This window comes from Cebus imitator, unplaced genomic scaffold (genome assembly GCF_001604975.1).
Source record: "Cebus imitator isolate Cc_AM_T3 unplaced genomic scaffold, Cebus_imitator-1.0 Scaffold41, whole genome shotgun sequence".
Taxonomy (NCBI): domain Eukaryota; kingdom Metazoa; phylum Chordata; class Mammalia; order Primates; family Cebidae; genus Cebus; species Cebus imitator.
Genome location: NW_016107356.1, coordinates 6,379,252 through 6,390,093, shown reverse-complemented (window position 1 = coordinate 6,390,093; position 10,842 = coordinate 6,379,252). Strand labels below are relative to the sequence as shown.

At 46.5% G+C, this 10,842-nt stretch overlaps 1 protein-coding gene and 1 non-coding gene across 3 annotated transcripts in view; one reads left to right on the top strand and one right to left on the bottom strand.

Annotated features, from left to right (window-relative positions):
* DOP1B (DOP1 leucine zipper like protein B) overlaps positions 1–10,842 on the bottom strand; it is a 107,956-nt gene that overhangs the window by 5,666 nt on the left and 91,448 nt on the right. For both annotated transcript variants that reach the window (XM_017526059.2, XM_037737659.1), the window contains 4 exons: positions 7,223–7,278; positions 5,891–5,995; positions 5,727–5,793; positions 669–813 (listed from right to left, as the gene is read on the bottom strand). In XM_017526059.2, the coding sequence (XP_017381548.2) occupies positions 669–813; positions 5,727–5,793; positions 5,891–5,995; positions 7,223–7,278 (373 nt within the window). The remainder of the gene's footprint in view (positions 1–668; positions 814–5,726; positions 5,794–5,890; positions 5,996–7,222; positions 7,279–10,842) is intronic.
* On the top strand, positions 9,179–9,283 carry LOC119470823. Its single transcript, XR_005199793.1, has one exon. It is a non-coding gene; the product is annotated as a small nucleolar RNA U13 (small nucleolar RNA).

Below are 10,842 nucleotides of genomic sequence, written 5' to 3'. Positions count from 1 at the left end.
TTTTTTTTTTTTGAGATGCAGTCTTGTTCTGTTACCCAGGCTGGAGGACAGTAGTGCCATCTCGCTGCAACCTCCGCCTCTCCTTTTGTAGAGATAGGGTCTTGTTATGCTGCAAGAACAGCGTTTTTTTTTGAGACAGAGTTGGTTTGCTCTGTTGCCCAGGCTGGAGTGCAGCGGTACAATCTTGGCGCACTGCAACCTCTGCCTCCTGGGTTCAAGCAATTCTCCTGCCTCAGCCTCCTGAATAGTTGGGAAAACAATGCTTGCCACCACACCTAGCTAACTTTTGTATTTTTAGTAGAGATGGGGTTTCACCAAGTTGGCCAGGCCAGTCTCGAACTCCTGACCTCAGGTGACCCACCTGAGTTGGCCTCCCAAAGTGCTGGGATTACAGGTGGGAGCCTCAACACCCACGCCCGGCTAATTTTTTTGTATTTTTAGTAGAGACAGGGTTTTACTGTGTTAGCCAGGATGGTCTTGATCTCCTGACCTTGTGATCCGCCTGCTTTGGCCTCCCACAGTGCTGGGACTATAGGCGTGAGCCAAGTGCCCAACCTACCTCATGCACTTTTTTCCTTTTTGTGGTGAGAATGCTCAAGTTCTCTCTTAAGGAAAAGCCAGAACCACCTGTTGAGCAGAGGCACCATCGCTGACCCATCTCCACCTACCATACAGGTCCTCTTCAGCATCAGATTCTTCTAGAGAGGCCTGAGGCTGGGCCTTCACTTCCAGGTTTCTGCTTAGCCAGCTAGTTTGCTCCAATGAAGAGCCAGCAATGTTCCCCACAGCTTCTAGGATTTTCTGAGTGATTTCCTGAGAATAATCAGGAGGAGGGGAAAAGGAAGTTAATTAAGGAAAAGAATGTTAAGAACAGCACTGTCCAATAGAAAGAAATGCAGGCCACGACTATGTGCATACAGGTAACATTAAGCTTTCTAGGAGCCACATTAACGGTAAAAATACACAGTTAAAGTTTAGGCTGGGCACAGTGGTTCATGCCTATAATCCCATCACATTGGGAGGCGGAGGCTGAGGCAGGCGGATCACTTGAGGTCGGGAGTTCAAGACCATCCAGGCCAACATGGCAAAACCCCATCTCCACTAAAAAAAATTCAAAAATTAGCTGGGCTTGATGGCACATGCTTGTAGTCCCAGCTACTCAGGAGGCTTGGGCAAGAGAATTGCTTGATCCCAAGAGGCAGAGGCTACAGTGAGCAGTAAGATCATGCCACTGCACTCCAGTCTGGATGACAGAGCAAGACTCCATTTCAAAAAAAGAAAATTCATAATATATTTTATTTAACCCAATATATATAAAATATTATCAACATGTAATCAATTAAAAAACTATTAATAGGCTGGGCAAGGTGACTCATACCTATAATCCTAGCACTTTGGGAGGCCAAGGTGGGCGGATCACCTGAGGTCAGGAGTTCGAGACCAGCCTGACCAACATAGTAAAACCATGTTTCTACTAAGAATACAAAATTAGCATGCCTGTAATCTCAGCTACTTGGGAGGCTGAGGCAGGAGAATGGCTTGAAACTGGGAGGCAGAGGTGCCATTGCGTTCCAGCCTGGGCAACCACAGTGAAACTTTGTCTCAAAAACAAAAACAAAAACTATTAATGAGATTTTGCATTCTCTTTTGTGTGCGCACTAAATCTGAAATCCAATGTGTATTTTGCACTTACAGCACATTCAATTCAGACTAACTACCATATTTCTTTCTGAGGGGTGGTGGGCAGCACAGGGTCTTGCTGTGTCAACCAGGCTGGAGTGTAGTGGCACAATCAGACTCACTGCAGCCTCAACCTCCTGGGCTCAAGCCATCCTCAGGCTCCCGCGTAGCTGGGACTACAGGTGCATGCCATCACTCCTGGATAATTTTTAAATTTCCTGTAGAGACGGGGTCTCCCTATGCTGCCCAGACTGCAGACTAGCCACACTTCAAGTGCTCAACAGCCACCTGTAGCTAACGGCTACTATACTGGCCAATGCAGGTAAAATATACAGAGATCGCAAGTCATCACAGCATGCCGATAACAAAGCCACACATTGTATTCAGTGGATTGGCTTTCTGGTTTTTCCAGGACCACAAGTTCTTCCTAGAAATGCATCTCTCAATAATATAACAAGAAATAAAGGTCAGCAAGTGAAACTGACTCAATGGGGTGAAATGAGGAGTCATCTACTCTCAGGAGTATGATCAGTAAAGAATCTGGTTAGTATCTGGAGAGACAGAAGCTTGAAGCGGGCTTCTCAGCCAGTGTCATCAAGTGTTCCCAGCTAAGAGTGGCTGTAATCCTTGACATCCAAGAATTTAACAATCCTGACCTCATGTGCCACAAGGTTCCCAGGCTCAGCAGCTGTGCTGAGGCGTGACGCAAGGGCACACCCGCCTGATGGGTGGCGAGGAGGGTGTGCTGCAGGGAATCGGCTAACCGGCTAACTTAGGCATGGGTGGGGGTGAAGGGCAGAAGGAAAGTCAGGAAAAGGGAGTGGGGGCTTAAAGGAGGTCCCCTAAGGACCGATGAAAGCACTGAATGGATGGGTATGATATTGTGGAAATATGTTTTTGGCCTTTCTCCTCATTTCCCAGCTATAGCTCTAAAATTCCATGGATTCTCCAAAGTAGTAAGTGTCTTTTTGTATGCTACTGAGACGGCTGTGACTGGGGGCCGCTAGGAAGCTTCAGCTCCCCAAACTCCAGGAAGGGGAGAGGGGCTAAAGGTTAAATTGACCACCAATGGCTAGTGATTTAATCCATCATGCCTATGTAATGAATCTTCCATAAAAACCCAAAAATAACTGGGTTCAGATGAGTCTCTGGATAGCTGAACACCTGCAGGTTCCTAGAGGGTGGTGCCCCTTCCATGTTCCTTGCCTGATCATCTCTTCATCTGTCTCCTTTCTCATCTGCTTTATAATAAAGTGGTCAGCTGGGCACAGTGGCTAACACCTGTAATCCCAGCATTTTGGGAGGCCAAGGCGGGTGGTTCACGAGGTCAAGAGTTGAAACCAGCCTGGCCAACATGGCAAAACCCCATCTCTACTAAAAATACAGAAATTAGCTAGGTGTGGTGGCAGTTGCCTGTAATGACAGCTACTTGGGAGGCTGAGGCAGGAGAATTACTTGAACCTGGGAGGCGAATGTTGCAGTGAGCCGAGATCATGCCACCGTACTCCAGCCTGGGTGACAGAGTGAGTCTCTGTCTCAAAACAAAACAAAACAAAAATTAGCTGAGCATGGTGGCGGGCGCCTGTAATCCCAGTTACTCAGATTGAGGCAGGAGAATTGCTTGAACCTAGGATGCAGAGATTGCGGTGAGCTGAGATTGTGCCATTGAACTCCAGCCTAGGCAACAAGAGCAAGACTCTGTCTCAAAAAAACCAAAATAAAACAAAACAAAAACTCCACAAAACAAAAATCAACCAACCAACCAACCACAAACAACTGGTCGCCGTGGTCCCTGAGTTCCATGAGCCACTCCAGCTGATTGACAGAACCCAAGGAGTGGGTAATGGGAACTCTATGCAGAGCTAGTGTGTCAGAAGGGCAGATGAAACCACTTGGGGCTTGTGACTGGCATCTGAGGTGCGGGGGGCAGTCTTGTGGGACTGAGCCCTCAACCTGTGGGATCTGAAGCTATCTCTGCGTGGAGAATGCCAGAACGGAATGAAATTGGACGACAACTATCTGGTGTCTACTGTAGAATTACTAGCTCAGCTGCTGGTGGGAAGACATTCCCACACATTTTGGTTACGAGGTCACGGAAGTAGTCTGTTATGAGAGTCTGGTAGGAAAATCACACTTTGTTTTTTCTGTATCCTCTGTGGGGGAGAAGTGTAGGGTGTGGCTCAAAACAGTAGGAATTAGTGTGGGGAGGCCCAGTGTCATTCACAAGATAGAAAGAAGCAGACGCCGCCTGACCCCCCACCTCCCGCAACCAAAAGGAGCAGAGGCAGGCCAGCTGCAGCAACAAAGGGAAAGCCTGTGGTCAGAGCCCTGCCCAGGCCAGTGAAGACAGAGGGGCCTGCTACTGGCAACAGGCCGCAAAAGCGGGGAGGGCTTAGGTGAGCATGTGCTGTCCTAGCACCCGGACCTGCAGCATCAGCACTGGAATGATATTTTCTTCTCTGTCTACAAGTTAAGGCCAAAGCAAGCACTGTAACTGTCGAATTATGCTTTACTGTGCTTTTTTTTTTGAGACTGAGTTTCACTCTTGTCACCCAGGCTGGAGTGCAGTGGCACGATCTCGGCTCACTGCAACCACTGCCTCCCACGTTCAAACAATTCTCCTGCCTCAGCCTTCCGAGTAGCTGAGATTATAGGCATCTGCCACCACACCTGGCTGATTTTTGTATTTTTAGTAGAGATGAGGTTTCACTATGTTGGCCAGTCTGGTCTTCAACCCCTGACCTCAGGTGATCCGCCTACTTAGGCCTTCCAAAGTGCTGGGATTACAGGCACTTGGCCTACTGTGTTTTATACAGGACTCTCCTGGTTCAGAACTGTGGACTGAAGCTGTTTCTGGACACACCTTTCACAAATGGCAGGGATCATAAAGATTAGCATCAGTATCACCAAGGCCATAATGTGATAGAAAAGCCAACTGAATCGATGTCTATAGCGGTTGCAAAACAGTGATTTTTCCAACTTCATCATAACTTCCGTATTTATTACTTGGCATTCCACTCAGTTTTTCCTTCTCCTATGGATGAGTTTTATTTTTCAGTATTAAACAATTTTTCAATGAGCATATATTACTTTTATAATGGGGGATAAAGGGTTTATGGAAAGAATGGAGGCTGGGTGCGGTGGTTCACACCCGTAATCCAGCACTTTGCGAGGCCGCGGCAGGAGGATGGTTAGGAGTTTGAGACCAGACTAGCCAAAATGGAGACACCCTGTCTCTACCAAAAATACAAAAAATTAGCTGGGTGTGGTGGTGTGTGCCTGTAATCTCAGCTACTCGGGAAGCTGAGGCAGGAGAATCGCTTGAACCCAGGAGGAGGTTGCAGTGAGCCAAGACAGCGCCACTGCACTCTAGCTTGGGTGACAGAGTGAGATTCTGTCCCCCACCAACCCCTCCAAATAAAAGGAAAAAAAAAGAAATATCCATGTATGGAGATAAATTCCTTTTTTTATTTTATTTTTTATTTTTTACCTTTGTCGCCCAGGTAGAACAGCACACTGCAGCCTCAACCTCCCAGGCTCAAGAGATCCTCAGCCTCCCAAGTAGCTGGAACTATAGTACAGCTACCACACTAGGCTAATTTTTGCATTTTTGTAGAGATGAGGTCTCACTATATTGCCCAGACTGGGTCTCGAACTCCTGAACTTAAGCAATCTGCCCGCCTCAGCCTCCCAGAGTGCTGGGATTACAAGTGTGCACCACCGCGTCTGGAGGGAGATAGATTTCTTATTCCATTTATGTTTCACAGTGAGATCCACATATATCTGCAGACAGCGCAAAGGGTGAGGGGCACAGCTGTAAATTCCACAGGTGATTGCTCAAGCGTTACACAAGAACCTTCATCAGAACCCGGGCCGCGGGTCTGTCGGAATTCTCTAGAGACAGCAATAGCGAAAGTAAGACTTGCGAACAAGTGCAAAGCTAACCTCAGATTCTGCCCAACATCTCTTGCCTATCTGCTATCCCCCGAAGGAGGACAGCACTGCTGGGGTGATATCATTTGGCTGAACCTCTTTCATATACGAACCTGCAGGTCTTTTTGATCCTTCTTGCTTTCCAGGTTGGGAGTTCTTGTTACAAAGTCATTCAGCATGCTGTTGAGAGACAATCAGCTTCAGATTAAAAATGCTGCAGAAACAAAATATGTGCCAGAAGAAAATATTACACAATGCCAATGTGGTGACATGATACCTGAGAAGCAGGAAATACCCAGGAGGTGCTAGATTCAACTGCACAGACTCCTTCAAGACTCCCAACAGTGAGGGGAAGTTCTCTTGCAAGGCTGGTACTGAGAGCCTGTTTATTTTAAAAATAGGAAAAATAACCATGAGCAAGTCAAAATACATTTATTCATAAGCACATTTGAGATCCTGGCAGTTGGAAAGCAAAGGGTAAACAGCATACCTCACTGACATTTTTATTTTTTAAAAATTACAATGGGCCAGGCACGGTGGCTCATGCCTGTAAACCCAGCACTTTGGGAGGCCGAGGTGGGCAAATCATGAGGTCAGGAGTTCGAGACCAGCCTGGCCAACATAGCAAAACCTCGTCTCTACTAAAAATACAAAAAATTAGCTGGGTGTGGTGGTGGGTGCCTGTAATCCCAGCTACTTGGGAGGCTGAGGCAGGAAAATTGCTTGAACCTGGGAGATGGAGGTTGCAGTGAGCCGAGATCGCGCCACTGCACTCTAGCCTGGGTGACAATGCAAAACTCCATCTAAAAAAAAAAAATTACAATGTACCACAAGCTAAACTTTGGTATTCTGGCAAGCACTTGAAGTTTGGGAGCCTGAAATCCTGCTGCTGGCAGGTGAGATACTCCTGGATTCCTTGTCCATAAAATAAAAGACTTAAACTAGATGATCAACCTTGATCTCTTGGATCTTTCTTTTTTTTTTAAGACAGAGTCTTGCTCTGTTGCCCAGAATAGAGTGCAGTGCAGTAGTGCAATCTTGGCTCACTGGATCCTCTGCCCCCCGGGTTCAAGTGATTCTTGTTCCTCAGCCTCCTGAGCGGCGACTACAGGCACGGGCCCCCATGCCCAGCTAATTTTTTGTATTTTTAGTAGAGACGGGGTTTCACCATGTTGGCCAGGCTCGTCTCTGACTCCTGGCCTCAAGTGACCTGCCTGCCTCAGCTTCCCAAAGTGCTGGGATTGCAGGCATGAGCTACGGCGCCTGGCCCCTTTCTCCTTTTTCTAAAAGAGGTTTTTAACACTTCCCTGTCTGTGTTTTTGTTTTTTTTTTTTCTGTATTAATGCAAATCCAAGTATTTTAAAGTTTAAAAGGCCTCACATAAAGCTTTGTTCACATAAAGTGTTTGAGATAGAGTGCACAGATTTTAAGATGTTAAATCTCTGGAAAAGTATAGATCAACCAATTGGGAAGAAATTATGACAACTTTAAAATATTTTGTGAACTATGGCTCTCTACTACTCTAGAAATAAAACCAGAGATATTATGCATGGTCACTGCAATAGCATCTGTACTAAGGAAGTGTTTTGAGGACGGGGGACTGGATTACCTTTGGAGAAAAGCATAGCAAAATTGCAACACAGGAATGTCCACTAGGGGCGATTTCTGAAAATGAAAGTGAAACCAATTACTCCAAGTTCGTGGGAAATAAGGCCAAAGGGAATTCAAATACAAAATGAAACAGATCTATAAACTAACAAAGCAAAGGCTTTTGTCTAAAGAACCTTACAGATGTAACAACAGACACTGTAATGTCCATCATGCACTATTAAAACAAGTGTGTCTTATGAACCCCCAAATCATTTGTGCCCCCTTAGACTTCTACAGTGATCTCTCACCCTGTTTACCCACTTTACATTCCAGGCAACAACAAGCATTCAGGAAAATGGGCGTTGTCACTGAACTTCCCCTGAAACAGAAAGCTGGGGCCAATGTTGACTCCAATGAATGCATATGATTACCAAGAGACAAGAAAACATTCTAATTCTTCTTTTGCTTTTTACTGTTTAAAGACAGGGTTTCACCATGCTGGTCAGGCTGGTCTTGAACTCCTGACCTCAGGTGATCCGCCCGCCTCAACCTCCCAAAGTGCTGGGATTACAGGCGTGAACGACCGCAGTCGGCTTGTTTTTTTCTTTCTTTCTTTCTTCTTCTTCTTTCTTTGAGACAGAATCTTGCTCTGTTGCCCAGGCTGGATGGCAGTGGCACAATCTCAGCTCACTGCAACCTCTGCCTCCCTGGTTCAAGCGATTCTCCTGCCTCAGCCTCCCAAGTAGAGCCACTGCACACGGTCAAAAAATTATCATTCTTAGTTTAGGAGATTACTTCAAACCCAGCCCAGACAGCTTCCTCAAAAACCCTGTGGCTGGAACTACTTGGAAACAAGTTCCAAAACACACATTTTCCTCCCTCCGTGCTTGTAAAAAGCTATTTGTAGCTATCAATGAACGAAACTAACCACAAAATGTAGTTTTGTTATTTGAACCACCAAAAATCAGTCAGCCAGATAACATCCGCTTCCTTTTTGGCCCAGAAAGGACTAGAAATTGCAGGTATTTGTAGAAATTCAAGTAATGTGAAGGAAGCAAAACCTAAAGACACTCGCTCTGGCTGTCACGGCCTCTGCAGAGCTGTCTTTGGAAGGACAGCCCCTTGAAGAACCCCGTGGCTCTACGGCAACCAAGTCTGCAGCACACAGACCGCCCTGTGGAGCGCCATTCCCGCTCCTCACATTTATGGACAAGAGTGAAAGGCGCCGGGCACGACGGCTCACGCATATAATCCCAGCACTTTGGGAAGCTAAGGTGAGTGGACAACCTGAGGTCAGGAGTTCAAGACCAGCCTGGCCAACATGGACAAACTCCGTCTCTACTAAAAATACAAAAAGTTAGCCAGGCATTGTGGCGGGCAGCTTGTAATCCCAGCTACTCAAGAGGCTGAGGCAGGAGAATTGCTTGAACCCGGCAGGCAGAGGTTGCAGTGAGCCGAGGTCACGCCACCGCACTCCAGCCTGGGCAACAGAGCGAGACTCCATCTCAAAAAAAAAAACCAAACAAACAAACAAAAAAGAGTGAAAGGCAACAGACAACCATACGTTCTTGGGAGATTGGGAGACCTGGGCCAGATCCCCAAGAAACACTGTGGAAGTCACCAGGGTCCTTTTACATTCGATACCTTAAGCATTGAGCTGGCCCCATAACCTGGCCTGCAGTGTTGTTATTTTTTAGGATGGCTTCTTTTCTCTTCCCTCTTCCTTGCCAACCTAGAACATAGGAGGACTGAGGGCAGGAACTGTTTTTTTTTTCACTATTTAGCCTCCATGACACCACTCAGTGCGCAGAGCGCATTGTTGATAAACACTGGAAGGAAGGAAGAGACCAGGGACTGCAGGATAACTGGCTGGGTGACGCCCAATGGCCAGGTCCTCAGGGCCTGGACATTCCTGTATGGGGCTGCCCTGTGTCATGTGCGAGGCTGAAGAAAATGGCTGAAAAAAAGTCTCCCAATCCTTCTGTAGTTCATGAGTGCAATGATGAGGTATTCACACGCATGTGTGAGATGTACCACCCTCAAACCTTGTTATAATGGTCGGCACATTACCCATCTGGAAAAAAAGTCTTTCTTTCGTTTAGAGACGGGGTCTCGCTCTGTACTGGAGTGCAGTGGCGTGATCTTGGCTCAATGCAGCCTCAACTTCCCTGGCTCAAGCAATTCTCCCCCTCCGCCTCCCAAGTAGCTGAGACTACAAGTGCGTACCACTGTGCCTGGCTAATTTTTTTTTCTTTCTTTCTGTCTCTTTCTTTTTCTCTTTCTCTCCCTCTTTCTTTTTTAATAGCGTCAGGGTTTCACTTTCTTGCCCAGGCTGGTCTTGAACTTCTGGGCTCAAGCATTCCCTCTGCTTCAGCTTCCCAAAGTGTTGGGATTATAGGAGTGAACCACCTCAACACTCTAAAATCATACTATCTATCTATCATCTACCTATCTATCTAATCTATCTATCTATCTATCTATCTATCTATCTATCTATCTATCTATCTATCTATCTCTATCATCTATCTGTCTATCTACCTACCTACTTACCCAATATCTATCTACCTACCTAATATCAATGTACCCATCTATCTAGCTACCTACCTACCTCTCTATCTATCCATCCATCCATCCTACCTACCTACCTATTTTTCTGTGTGTTTTTGTCTGCAGTTCTTGGTTCGAAACTCCTGCCCTCCTTTTTCCTGCCCCGAGGCAGGACTCTAATCTGACTATGGTTCATTAGACCCTCATTCTGGAGAGGGTCCTGTCCCGCTCCCTGGAGGAAGGAATGCTGCACAGACAGGCCAATAAGAATCTGAACAGGCCGGCCCTGCTGGGTTTCCTGTCACTGTACTAAGTATCAGATCACACTCTTTTTGTTAAATCACATTTCCACACGGTTGTCCATGCTTCAGTCATGCCCATCCAATGAAGTTTCCATAAAAGGCCCAAGAGGACTGGGTTTGGTCAGCTTCCAGAGAGCAGAGCACATGAAGGAACTGTGCCCACGGAAGGCATGGAAACTCCACACTTTTCCCCCCATACCTTGCCCTATGCACCCCTTCTTCTGTATCCTTTGTAATAGCCTTTATAATAAGCCAGTAAACATGTTTCTGGAGTTCTTTGAGTTGCTCTAACAAATTCATTGACCCCAAAGTGGGGGTTTGTGGGAATTCCAATTTGAAGCTAGTTAGTTAGAAGTTCCAGAGGCCCAGACGTGTGACTGACTGGTGTCCGAAGTAAAGGGTGGTCTTGGGGACTGAGCCCTTACCCTGTGGCATCTGACACTATCTCCAGGCAGATAGGGTAGGAATTGAATTGGAGGACACCACACTGGTGTCCACTGTAGAATCAATTGCTTGCTTATTGGTGGGGAGAAATCCCACATATCAGGGGCAAGAGAAGTCTTCTGTGTGGACTGTTATGTTGTTGAGTGAGGACACAGTTGAGTTTTTTTTTCTTCCAGATATAGAACTGTGTTAGTCCTCTTGTGACTGGCTTGTTTTATTTCTTTTTTTTTTTTTGAGATGGAGTCTTGCTCTGTCATCAGGCTGGAGTGCAGTGGCGCGGTCTCGGCTCACTGCAATCTCTGCCTCCCAGGTTCAAGAGATTCTAGCACTTTGGGAGGCCGAGGCG